This window comes from Schistocerca serialis, chromosome 9 (assembly GCF_023864345.2).
Source record: "Schistocerca serialis cubense isolate TAMUIC-IGC-003099 chromosome 9, iqSchSeri2.2, whole genome shotgun sequence".
NCBI lineage: Eukaryota > Metazoa > Arthropoda > Insecta > Orthoptera > Acrididae > Schistocerca > Schistocerca serialis.
The window spans coordinates 350,589,439-350,603,739 of NC_064646.1; the positions used below are offsets into that span (position 1 = coordinate 350,589,439).

Sequence of the window (14,301 nt, forward strand, 5' to 3'; positions counted from 1 at the left end):
GATCCCTTGATGCCTCAAAACATGTCCTACCAACCGATCCCTTCTTCTAATCAAGTTGTGCCACAAACTTCTCTTCTCCCCAATCCTATTCAATACCTCCTCATTAGTTACGTGATCTACCCACCTTATCTTCAGCATTCTTCTGTAGCACCACATTTCGAAAGCTTCTATTCTCTTCTTGTCCAAACTGGTTATCGTCCATGTTTCACTTCCATACATGGCTACACTCCATACAAATACTTTCAGAAACGACTTCCTGACACTTAAATCTATACTCGATGTTAACAAATTTCTCTTCTTCAGAAACGATTTCCTTGCCATTGCCAGTCTACATTTTATATCCTCTCTACTTCGACCATCCTCAGTTATTTTGCTCCCTAAATAGCGAAACTCCTTTACTACTTTAAGTGTCTCATTTCCTAATCTAATCCCCTCAGCATCACCCGATTTAATTTGACTACATTCCATTATCCTCATTTTGCTTTTGTTGATTTTCATCTTATATCCTCCTTTCAAGACACTGTCCATTCCGTTCAACTGCTCTTCCAAGTCCTTTGCTGTCTCTGACAGAATTACAATGTCATCGGCGAACCTCAAAGTTTTTACTTCTTCTCCATGGATTTTAATACCTACTCCGAATTTTTCTTTTGTTTCCTTCACTGCTTGCTCAATATACAGATTGAATAACATCCGGGATAGGCTACAACCCTGTCTCACTCCCTTCACCAACCACTGCTTCCCTTTCGTGCCCCTCGACTCTTATAACGGCCGTCTTGTTTCTGTACTAATTGTAAATAGCCTTTCGCTCCCTGTATTTTACCCCTGCCACCTTCAGAATTTGAAAGAGAGTATTCCAGTTAACGTTGTCAAAAGCTTTCTCTAAGTCTACAAATGCTAGAAACGTAGGTTTGTCTTTTCTTAATCTTTCTTCTAAGATAAGTCGTAAGGTTAGTATTGCCTCACGAGTTCCAACATTTCTACGGAATCCAAACTGATCTTCTCCGAGGTCCGCTTCTACCAGTTTTTCCATTCGTCATAACCAACTGAAATCACAGAAATGTTCTGTGAATTTTGTAAGAAAAGAGTGCTGTACTTTTTCTCTTGTACATAACACATTTTGTAAAATGTGCAGTGGAAGAACATTTAGTCCTTCCTGAAAGTGTTAGGCAGAAAGTGTAATGTGAATTTATATCTTTCTTCCTGCATTTGGAGGGGGAAAATGCTGCAACAATCCATACTGAATTTGTGGAAGTGTGTGGCAATAATGGTGTCGGGCAGAAAGTGCAGTGTGAATCTATAACACTCGCAATAAAATATGAACTATTAAAAATAAGAACTTAATTATTTTTTACATTAGTAGGTAATACTTTGGGTTATTGTAATATGTGAAGTACTTTACTAAGACTATTATTTTAGAGAAGCATTATTTGAATGAGTAGAAGTGTGAAAAGCAATGACATGCATTTAATATGCTAGAAAAGTATTGTATTTCAGTACTGCTTACCACACTCCATAAAATAACAAGTGTTCGTCAGTTTGTCTTTCAAAGGAAGGTCCCAAAGGGTGGGACAACTTGTCTGGATTAGCACGATTAGAGATAACTGACCTTTGCTTGGCGTGAACAAACGGAGTCTGGAGGTTTCATGGAACAAAATTCCTTGCTTCAGTAACAGTGTCTGACCAAACAGATAGGACAAGTGGTTACTGTCCAAGATGGATATGATTCCAAATGTTTAACTCGCAGTTGAAATGTTCTGAATGTACATATAACTCAAGAAGAGGCAAAACAGAACAAACGGTTGTTGATTCTGTCTCCGTGAAAGACTGGACACAAAAAAAAAAAAAAAAAAAAAAAGGAGCAAACAAAATCACATAAAAATTCGCAGGTAACTTTCTCTCTCTCTCTCTCTCTCTCTCTCTCTCTCTCTCTCTCTCTCTCTTTGCACCACTGAACACAATAACATCGTTGGTTGGCACAAGCTTCATAGCAGACTTTACATATCCTTGTTGAAATCACTTATGTGGTGGTATAGGTTAGGCTACCAGGTGTAACTTGCAGCTATTCGTCTTGGTGATTCTCCAGTTTCAAATACTGAACAACAACAAATTTTTAGAATTCCTTGTGATTCACTAGAGCATTAACAAGAGCAATGATTTCAGAAGGGTGCAGTAGACTAGCAGTTAATTTATTTGGGTGGAATATTGGAGCTTGTGGTTTTGAATACCATAGAGCACATTCTACTCTTCCTCCCACACTCGCCCTCTCCGAAATGACAGATACCATTTATAATTCAGTTAATTTATTAACATTTAAGTTTCATTCATTTCTAATCTTTTGCCACATCACCTAAATCATTGTACTGTTTTAACTTTCTTTAGCCTCATGTTGTTTGTTGTTGTGGTCTTCAGTCCTGAGACTGGTTTGATGCAGCTCTCCATGCTACCCTATCCTGTGCAAGCTTCTTCATCTCCCAGTACTTACTGCAACCTACATCCTTCTGAATATATTCATCTCTTGGTCTCGCTCTACGATTTTTACCCTCCATGCTGCCCTCCAATACTAAATTGGTGATCCCTTGCTGCCTCAGAACATGTCCTACCAACTGGTTCCTTTTTCTTGTCAAGTTGTGCCACAAGCTCATCTTCTCCCCAATTCTATTCAATACCTCCTCAGTAGTTATGTGATCTACCCATCTAATCTTTGGAGTTCTTCTGTAGCACAAGGCCATCAGTAGTTCTAATGGAATGTTGTCTACTCCCGAGGCCTTGTTTTGACTCGGGTCTTCCAGTGCTCTGTCACTCTTCACGCAGTATCGTATCTCCCATTTCGTCTTCATCTGCATCCCCTTCCATTTCCATAATATTGTCCTCAAGTACATCGCCCTTGTATAGACCCTCTATATACTCCTTCCACCTTTCTGCTTTCCCTTCTTTGCTTAGAACTGGGTTTCCATCTGAGCTCTTGATATTCATACACGTGGTTTTCTTTTCTCCAAAGATCTCTTTAATTTTCCTGTAGGCAGTTTCTATGTTACCCCTAGTCAGATAAGCCTCTACATCCTTACATTTGTCCTCTAGCCATCCCTGCTTAGCCATTTTGCGCTTCCTGTCGATCTCATTTTTGAGACATTTGTATTGCTTTTTGCCTGCTTCATTTACTGCATTTTTTTATATTTTCTCCTTTCATCAATTAAATTCAATATTTCTTCTGTTACCCAAGGATTTCTATTAGCCCTCATCTTTTTACCTACTTGATCCTCTGCTGCCTTCACTCCTTCATCCCTCAGAGATACCCATTCTTCTTCTACTGTATTTCTTTCCCCCATTCCTGTCAGTTGTTCCCTTATGCTGTCCCTGAAACTCCCTACAACCTCTGGTTCTTTCAGTTTATCCAGGTCCCATCTCCTTAAATTCCCACCTTTTTGCAGTTTATTCAGTTTTAATCTACAGTTCATAACCAATAGATTGTGGTCAGAGTCCACATTTGGCCCTGAAAATGTCTTACAATTTAAAACCTGGATCCTAAATCTCTGTCTTACCATTAGTCTCATACTTAATGCCTTTTATTTTGCATTTGGAATCTTTGTCCATATGATTTTAAATATTCTTGCGTATTTACTTTGATTTAGCTTCGTCCTTATCATTTTTTGTTATTGATATCTACATTAGTGTTGTTGTATCAATTACTCATTGAATTTTTTTTATGAAACTGTCTTTGATGTAAATCTTTATCTGCATTATTTTCTCCAGGGTGTGGACAGAATTTAACTACCATAAAATATATACATTTTGTAATGAAAAAGCTTTTTTGAAACCATTGCATAACCAGTATAATTAGTATTTTCATATTTTGTTTTCTAACCAATAGATTGGTGTTTTCAAATGTTTAATATTACAATGATAAATAAAAATATGTAAAATCTCTAGGACAAAGATTCCATATGGAAAAAGAACAAAATGGTTTAGAAAAAAAGAGAGCAAATAAGGATGTTGATATGATGATTAAATTGGTGCAGCAAAGGATTAGAAATGAAAAAAATGTATTTAAATCAAGAAACTGAATGAAAATAATGATCAGTCATTTCTATAAAGACATGAAAAATAGTAATTGCACTGATTAGATTCGAACCTACAATCTTCAGCAGTCTATTCAAATAACTGAATGCTAGACTATGACCTCATTTTAAAATTGCTGCTATTTTTGAGGCTCTGGTGGATCACAGATAATTCTGAAATTTTTTTTGTCGGTTACTTGTAAATGAAGGCCCACAATGGTAAATGTTTGCGGGATGTGATACTTGGGAGCCAATCCTGCACCACCATATAAGTGGTTCCATAAAGTCGAACCTACCAAATTTTTTGCTTAAACTTTCTAAACAGTATAAATGTAGATACTAATAGTTACTCTCACAGTCAAAAATGTTGTCCTCGACTTCCGGAATGCCACAGCTTTCTACAGTGAAGTGTCTAGTCACCACATATCACTAGTTAAAACCACATTTCATATTTTTTCTTTATTGTTATTTGTCACACACCCCTGACTCAGGGAATAAAAGCAAGTGTAATTAGTAGCACAATATATTTTAAAATCATATTCTCACTCTACATAACCAGCAAATCATGCTTGCTTATGCAATATGTCGTATCATTGACAACATTGCACTTGTTCAAATGTAATTTCTTACTTTGTGACAGCATAAAAGTTTCAGTAACAGCAACAAAAATAAAGTTGCTTGAAATTTGCATCCACAGTCAAAAAGAATAACATGTTAATGATTCTTGAGCCTTCCTTCAATACTTATAACATAGAAACATGAAAATCTGTGCCTTCATTAAAAAAAAGTGGAGACGGTGGGAGATCGATAGCAGCATCTCGATTAGATCACGAATGAATTCATTGGGAGAATTTCACATCACGATTAGATTTTATTTGAAGCTAAACAGGGTGATGATGTTTTTATACTATTTGTAGGCCTGGTTTTTGGACACTGGTGGAGAGCGATTAAAAAGTTACACTTTGTTTTGTGCTTTTTAAATTCTCATGAAATATTGGAAATATTGGCTCCAATTTGCAAAAAGAAGTGTCTTCTACTTGTACCATTGCTTTCTCATGCATCTGCAATCATAGTGTCCAAAATTGTCAAATTCTGCAGTGAAAGGAGTCCCCCATGATTTGAGGCTGAGTCTGCTTTGATTTCTAATTTACATAAATTCCAGTGACTAAGAGACTGTTCAAAAATTAATGTTTGCAGATGAAATAAGTATTCTAATCAAGGACACAAACTCAGTAACACCAGACACAGGCCAAGCAATAAGTGAACAGGCCTACAACTGACTGACAATAGACTTGTTAAATCTTAATCTCACAGACACACCTTCAAAAAGATAAAACTGGCCTGCTGCTGCCAAAACAGGAATCATCTCTTGTATATTTCACTGATTCCTTTTCCCTTTACTTTCACCAGAGAGCCATTTTCTGCATCTTTCAAATAACTTCATGTCGAAGAAACTTTGGTTTTAATGGCGTAAACAGTAGTTAAAACCATGGCCTGCTACAAATGTGTCATTTCTGGTCCATTACAGATTTGACTGCATGTTACAAAACTGATACCTAAATATTGGAGATACGTTGGTCAACCTAAGATAAAAATAATGTGGCAACGTTTTGAAAATTCATAAATACTGACAGTCTCATTTGTTTTTCAGCTCGAAAGTGGACAGCAGAAACGTCGACAACTGGAGGAACGTTTGCAGGAGTTGCAAAGTATGCATGTGATGATACAGTCAGAAATTGAGGTGCTCGAGACCCGACTTCAAGAAGCTAGAGAGACACTTGATTCTGCAGTGCAGTCAAAAAATATTAGAGTTACAGAAAATCGAAAAAATGTAGATCAGGGACAAAATAAGGTAAATATCATATTTGTACTGCTGTTCTGCGCTTCAGTTGTTCTGAAGATTGTCTAATGATTGTGTTGGCAATAGCTTACAAATGGGAATTAGGGGGGAAGGGAATATAGTAGTATTATTTTTTAATATACGGTGTAGTTTGAGATTCCCGTTTCTGTAAGATGTATTATTAAGCCATTTGCACAAGTAATTTATTGTAGAATTGTGCATCACTAAGTGGCAATTGGTACAAAAAAATGGAAAATTCTAGATGTAATCTATACTTGTTTTTAAAGATTGTGTTACTGGGACAGTTCCCATAATCATAAGCATTTTGACCAAACTATGCCACTGAATAATACAATCAACAATGCTGGCTGACGTGTGAGATAGCCATGCACAGTGTGTTACTAGGTATAGTGGTGATACTAAATTATGGCAGTCAGTCGCAGCATAAACAAGTAACAACTTGGGCTGCACTGCACGACTGGAGAGGAAAGAAGTGTGGCAGGGGAACAAACCCTGCCTCTCTCAGGATCTGCAGCCTCTGTCCATATTCTGTGCTCCTGCAGAAGCAGAACTTTCGTAATGATCATAGGGACCGCCTGTCCCTTCTGGTGTTGCGAGAGTTGTACTCAAATCCCATGAAAACAAAGTTAATCTCTTCACCAATTGCAAAATAAAAAAATCAGCAGTGCACAACACAAGGCATTCACTAATGGCTACAATGCAATTGTTAGCTAAAGTTTTCAAAGTTGGTAGTTTAGATCTGATCTCTGCCGATATCTTAAGCAATCATAGATCTAAACATCCTCCTCCGCAAACTGCCAGTATGAAGTGTCACCGAAATACTTGCTGAAAATGGCTCGTTAATTAAAATCTACTGATAGTGCATTTCAGTAAAATTTTATAGCCAGAAGTTGCCAGGGATTTATTGTCAACAATTGCTGCAGACTCATATGTCAAGGAATGCTTCAAAATAATGTAATGAAACAGTAGGCATAACTCCACACTTCTACATTTTAATATATTTTTGTGTTAATCGTTAGGTATATTGTAGCAAAATGTGTTTTATTGCTGTTTATACAGTAATCTCGGCCTGCATTTACGTGCCATGTCTGTTAGGTGTAACCGTGTTACAAGACAAAAAATATGGGAAGAGAGAGGAAAGGGGGAGGGGGAGGCAGTGTTCACAAGTTTGGTTCAATAAAAGGAACAAAAAATGTATCATGTAATGCGATATATTATTTCTTAATCATCCCATTCTGAAGAACTAACTTTATCAGCAAACTCAGTATTGGAACTGTCATTTGAACCAATGACAGTGCTTTCTGCAAAATTTTGTCAGCTGCATTCAAACAGAAGGTTGTCTTCATGCAAGTTTTCAGCATGGCAAAGCTACTTAATCCACCCTTCCATAGCAACATTCTTGATAGCCTCATCAAGTAGATTCTGCACATATGTTGTCTTCTGTGGCATCTTAGACAGCATTGCTGATACAAAACATATTTTTATCATCAACTTGAAGAGATTGTCTAAGTTATGTCAGTATTGTTTGAAGACAAAATGGTGTCTCATACTTGCCAGATAGCCATGTGGGGAATAACATGTACTCCACTAGTGTGGGTAACAGTCATTTGTAGGCTCCTTTCAAAAGTTCACCAAATGCTCTCCATTTTTTCGTCAGTAATGTGTGGCTGATCTTGACTCTTCACTTTGCACAGACATCCTGTCTCTTCCAGATTGGAAATTCCAGTATCATCGGTTTGCACTATGGGTGGAACAATCCCAAAACAGTAATGAAAAACACAGTGCATCACATTACTGACTCATGCTTGTTCAACTACAGGTAAAAAGGTGCTTCTGAATAGTGCCATTGTGCTTCAGACAGGTTTGAGCATGGCCAAGACACATTTCAGTCATGGAATGTCCATTGTTGCTTATAATTGGGCCATAGAACAGTTGTAATAACATAGAAAAAAAACTTAAAGGTTTCATGAGTATTTTGCTTTTGACAATATAGCTGGAAAACACTTCCTGAAATTCTGAAGGTAACAGGGGTAAAATATGAAAAACGAGGTTATCCATAACTTATACAGAAAGAAGACTGCAGTTATATGAGTTGAGGGATACAAAAGGAAAGTAGTAGTTGGGAATGGAGTGAGACAGGGTTGTGGCCTGTCCACAATGTTATTCAGTCCATATGTTCAGAAAACAACAATGGAATCCAAGAAGAAATTATGAGAGATATTTAATGTTAAGGGAGAAGAAATTAAAACTTTGATATTTGATAATGACATTGTAATTTATCAGTGATAGCAAAGGGCTTGCAATCTTGGTGGGCAAAAAAAGGATAGTGTCTTGAAAAAAATTGTTAGATGATCAACAACAAAAGTAAATCAAGAATAATAGAATGTAGTCAAATTAAATCAGGCTTTGCTGAGAGTATTAGATCAGGAAATGATACACTAAAAATAGATGATGAGTTATGCTACGGGGGGACCACAAAATGTTGGAGCTCGCGCAGTGAGGTTCCCGCATAATAATAAATCATCTTTTATGACAAAAAATGTGACAGATCAGAGCTTAGAATAGAAATCTCTTGTGTGGATGCGCCTCTGTTGTTCCCATGTAGCGATTTGTGAAGATGAAAAAAGCCAAGAATCGAGTGTTGATCAAGTACTTCATAAAGGAAGGTATGAAAGCAAAGGAAATTAATGCTGATTTTTAGCTCCTTCACATTCAACTGTTAGCAAGAGGACAAGCGAGTTTAAATTTAGCCAAGGCAGCTTTGATGATGATCTGTATAATGACTGGCCAAGGTGTCTCAGAAATTATTGCAAAAGTGCGTAGAATGGTCATGGCAGATCATTAACTGAAAATCCGAGAAATAGCAGAAGCTTGGGATGTCATCTGAACTGGCATATCAGATTTTAACAGTGGAATCGGTTCTCGGTTGCTGTAGATGGTTCAGGTTAGCATAGCATCGTTCCATAATTGTTTGACCAGTGGAAGGATAATTTACAGCACAATAACTTTTGCATTCCAGAACACTGAAGCCACAACCTTTCTGGCTGACCTTATGGCCATTGTTTTCATTGGTGATGGTGAATCAACATTTTTCCACTGCTTTGGCTGCTGTTTTGTTTCTGTGGAATAGTAGTGGACCCAAGTTCCATCAGTAGTCACACACTGGTCAAAAAGCCTTGTTGGTTGTTTTGATAATTGTTCGGACATTTTCATTCTGATGTATTTTTTATCTGTGTGAAAGAGTTGTGGCACCCATCTAGAAGATAGCTATCCTCTTATTTGGGAGCAAAAATACTAACTATGACTGAAGTAGAGAAAATGTAAAGTGTAGACTGGCAATAGTAAGAAAGGTTTCTGTGATAAGAGAAACATTGAATATATGTTGGAATTATTTTTCTGAAAGTGTACGTCTGGAGTATTGCCTTGTACCAAAATGAAATAAGGAGTCAAATAGTTCAGACTAGAAGAGAATATAAGCTTCTGAAATGTAGTGCCATGGAAGAATGCCAAAGGTCATGTGAGTGGAATGGATAACTAATAAGGAAGTACTGAATCGAATTGAGGAGAAAAGAAACTTATGGCACATCCTTACTAAAAGAAGAGGCCAGTTGATAGCCTACATCTTGAGGCATCAATGAATTGTCTGTTTCAAAATAAAGGGAAATTGTGCGTGTGTGCGTGCGAGTGCGTGCAAGGGGGGGGGGGGGGGGGGGGGGGGGACTAGCTTGGAGACATGTGTCAGACTGGGTCTTCAGGCTAAAGACCACAACAGCAGGTATTTTTCATATCTCCCTAATTTGCAGTATGGTCATAATGAATATTCTTTTTGAAACATCCTGTATGAATAAAATCTTACCGATTTTAAAGGTAAATAATTTTGAATAAAATCTTAAGTTTTGGGTTGGCATTGTGGTCTGCTTGTATAGGCAAGGCAGGAATATATGGTACCATCAAGAGGAGGGCCAAAATGATACAGGCACTGGAAGATGAATTGGGCAGCTTTAGGCAGCTCCACTCTGCCATGGGACCAAGTGATGACAGATGTAAATGGTCGGTGGTTGCATTCTTAATTTAAATGTATTTCTATACCAGCAGAATTGGCCTATCTTGTATCAGACCAGCTTTTGTTCAGGCACGTTACATGTAAATTGTGCGTAAATGAATGAGGTGTAGCCAAATAAATGTTTGTGTTTACAGTGTTAAAATGTGCTTTTCTAGAAATACTGAACTGAAGGAACTATAGTGTAATTAGCAGTTGTGCTACATGTTTGATGCATTCAACAATGTTATAATTAAAAGTAATTCAGGTAGCAAATGTTTCCAGATGTGAAAAGAAAATCACATCCACAGAGTGCATGTCTTCGCAAACTTTCTTTGTTAACTGATCGGGTAATGTTTTCAGATTGTTGAGCAAGGAAGGAAACATGATGAAATTTGTAATTGGCATAAGAGCATTCAACGGTATGAACAGAGCGGCATGAAAGAGAAACTTACGTCAGTTCAAGAAAGATTGATAGAACTGGACTCTAAAAAGGAGACCCTTGCAGATAAAAACAGAAGAACGTGTGAAAACATTGATAAGCTTAAAGAAAAAATTTCAAATCAGCAGGTAAGAATTCTTCAACTTGGTACTTTTACTGAATGTTGTATACTTTGTATTAATTGTGAATGTAATGAATGATCTGTAATATGTTCTGATACTGAAATTTTGCAGCTGAAAGCAAGAGAACTTGAAGATAACAAAATATTGAAGGAGAAACAGGTAGAAGCTGAAGAACTGAAGAGTGTAATAGATAAAGTAAAACAGCGCCTTGGTAAGTTCCAAGTGAAAACCATTGAAGAAGAGAAAAGTCGTCTCTGCAGAGAAATTTCAGCTGTCAAAGAGGAGGTGAGAAATTATAGTAAAAATATGAAAATTTGGGAACTAATAACATAATATATAAGTGTGGGGGAATATTTGCCATGTTATTTGCAGAGAGCATCAGTGAACACATTATAAAGAGCATTTCAGTCAGTGCTCACATACATTGTTGAGTAGGTATACCTATTAATACCAACTAGTCATTATCAATAGCCCAAAAAGCCAAGAAATGTTTATGGAGTACTGACAATGACGAGTCAGTCTTAATAGGAATACACATGGATATAAGCATTGAGTGAAGTAAATTTTATAGTTTTTGGAGTTAACTAGACCACGTAGTGCCTGCAAACATAATAATGAAATGGCTGTAGTAAGGAAGGTCAGTATATACACATTGTGACGAAAAGTCTTTGGACACAGATTGTTGTGTGTCCAAAGACACAGGTGATGTACTCAGCAGGTGTTCGTTTCACTCCATTTCAATGTCTAATCTTCATTTAAGCATTAGGAATTATGTTCTGCTAGACTGATCTCCCACAGAACTTATTTAGTATGATATTCAGAAATATTTTGCCACATAGTCAAAGCATATATACAATGTGTTTGAGAAAGCTAGTGAAATTATTTTTATCTACCAGAGTTTGAAAAAAATAAAAACAACAGTATTGTCCCCTTCAAAGTAGTTCCATTTGGCAGCTATAAGCCAGTGGAGTCTTTGTTCCTAGTCTTGGTGGCTGTGATGAAAGGCTTCAGTAAGTAGGGCCTTTAACACATTTGTCACCATCCTTTTGAATGCTCTCCAGAGTCCCAAAATGACGTTCTTATAATTTCAGGAACAGATAAACAGTAAAGACTCAGGTCAGGTGAACAGGAATGGGAGAGGGGGGAGGGGCTGTGGAACAACAGGAATGCCTATTGCAGTCAAAAATCCCTTGATGGAATTGGCCATGTGACATAGGGCATTGCCATGATGCAGCATCTACTGACTTCCCAGCTGGACCAAGGGGCTACAAACAGGGTCTCCTCAGTGACAGTTCAGCGAACATTGCTGCCTGTGGTCCTCTGCGGCAGGCATCTGATTCGTGCACTGATGCTGACTGCTGTTTGTCATTAATGAAGGCTGGAATTTGCATGCCAACATTGCAGCTGGACGTCCAGTGAGTAGCAGCAGGTGGCCTTTCCAGACAAACCACATTTTGTGCTCCATCAAAGTATTTGATGTGGCAGTGACATTGCCTGAGCGCATATAACAGGTGTAAGTGAAATCGTGTTAATTGTTGGATGTTTTTACCATCCACCTCTCACGTCCGTCGGCCGTCGTAATTTAATATATTATTTATTGGCAACGTTAATTGTTACCGACTTACGTGGTGGGCCTTAATCAAAATGATACTTCATTTTAATTTTGATTTACAATTAAACGCTTTTGTGAAGTTCCCTTTCTTTTTTTTAATAATATTGATCTTAAGTGGAATTAGACTCGCTGAATCTTAAAACATGAGTATATAAGTTTGACAATGGAATAAACTTTTCACATTAATTTCCTCAGCTAGTCAGTTCACATTAAAGCAAAAATTCTTTAGTTATTAATTACAATTGCGGCCCACACACGCGCGAGACTATTTCTTCTTACCTCCATTAACCATTGCATTGTAGTCAGAGTCCTGGCTCTGGCTCTCGGCTGTGATACTGAAAATAAGAATCTTAAAGCTACGTATTTTCTGCAGCGTCGGGCGGCTGTGGAGAAAAATGAATATTATGTTAATAGCGGGCACAGTTTTTTGCTTCTGCTAAATTTTGTAAGTTAATATCACCACGTAATGGCGTCGTTGGCTGCATTGGCCGCTGCGATTGTTGAACTGTAAATTACTCGAATGCAGGTTAATTCAAAGGAAGGCGGACATGAAATCAGGATCACCTCTTACAAATTGAAAGTGAACAATGATATTAAATCAATATATTATCTGCTTAATTAGTACAAATATGCTTACATTTGCCAGCACTCGCAAGATGTCCATCTACACACAACCAAGACAAGAGAAGAAGTGAAGATGACTAAAAAATTAACAAAAGAGCATATCTTGTTGTCTCTTTAGATCATTTTGTTATATTTCTTTGCCCTCGAAACTTACACAGAGAAATTATTATAATACGGATACATGAGAAAAATGTATATTATTCAATTTTTAAATGTCTCTTCTTTATAAACACTGTTTTCTAAGTCTTTTCGTATTATTTCACTGGGGATGCTATATTCCCCCAAAATGTTTATGTCATAAAAAATGTTCGTGTTTTTTGACATAAATATTTACTATTTCATGTCCACACGCAGTTTTTTTGTTTCACAGTCTACAAATGTCACATCGTATGTTTTAGTCATTGTACTTAATAATGTTTGTTGCACACAAAGTGTAATACAGATGAAGTTATTTGCATAACAATGTAATATACAATTGGTTACGAACATAGTCATGTACAAAAGAAAAGGACATAGAATACAATTAGTTTGATAGTTACGTTATGACCTGTTACATTGGTGCATTCATTTTGGCTGCTTCTTCTTGGGGGCTGCAGCTTATGCAGTGTTCAAAAGTATACAATTACGAGTTAGTTTGTAATTTTAGCAGTCCCATGGGTGTCAACTGTTTGCTCCCCATTTGGCGCGGCCATAGGGAAACCCTGGGGAAAACCTCGGCGGAGCGACAGAGTAACTGCTTTGGTTGCTTTCACTTAATTCTTCCTGGGATGTCATTTGAGTACAGGATTTGCATACATTATGAACAAATTTTCGTTGCACTATGAAAAGAAATGAGGTCATTATAAGAATTAATATATCGTCGTTATTGATTGCGGTGTCGTTCATGATCTACACTGAGACATTTAGCTTGCGATGGCACCAGCTGGTGTGTTCGGTGCTCAGCGTTCGCGGCAGCTGCAGAGAGGTCAAAGCCCGCTCGATGCCAGCGTGCCTCTCGCCAATGCGGAACGACAGAATCGGCTGCACGGTTGGCGATGCTTTTCTGTCTCGGCCGGGTGTGGCGGAGTGGGATGATATCCGCCCCTCGCGCTTGTTGGCAGGAGTCAGCTCTGCTACGCACCTCCGACGTAGTACATGAAACATACACACAACCAACGTAATATTTCCCTCCCGCTTCAGATGGTTACGCTAGTGGAAAAGAAGCATTTATTAGTTTGGCAATTGTTGTTAAGTTTTCGCCAGTTTCCGAGTGTCTTGCAGAATACATGACATGGATCTTCTCCCATGAATGCAGTTTGATACGATACTGTTTCTATTACACATCAGATCGTGGTGTCTTTTTTTTTTTCACCGCACTCGCCGGCACTGGTGAGTGTCCCAATATGAGCGTAGCACAAACATTCGCCGTTTCTGCGGTCTCTGTTTTGCAACCGTCCACGCATCGCATTCCAATCTCGCATTATTGTACTCACTGAAATTACACTCTGTCCCAAAAATATTGACTGTGGGTTCACTTCACGTTAACAGTTCACAGTTCACATTTATA

General features: G+C 37.8%; 1 protein-coding gene across 1 annotated transcript in view; it reads left to right on the top strand.

Moving 5' to 3' along the window:
- Positions 1-14,301, top strand: part of LOC126419037 (DNA repair protein RAD50) — a 263,592-nt gene that overhangs the window by 192,601 nt on the left and 56,690 nt on the right. The window contains exons 19-21 of the mRNA XM_050086099.1: positions 5,707-5,907; positions 10,319-10,525; positions 10,631-10,804. Coding sequence (XP_049942056.1) covers positions 5,707-5,907; positions 10,319-10,525; positions 10,631-10,804 — 582 coding nt within the window. The remainder of the gene's footprint in view (positions 1-5,706; positions 5,908-10,318; positions 10,526-10,630; positions 10,805-14,301) is intronic.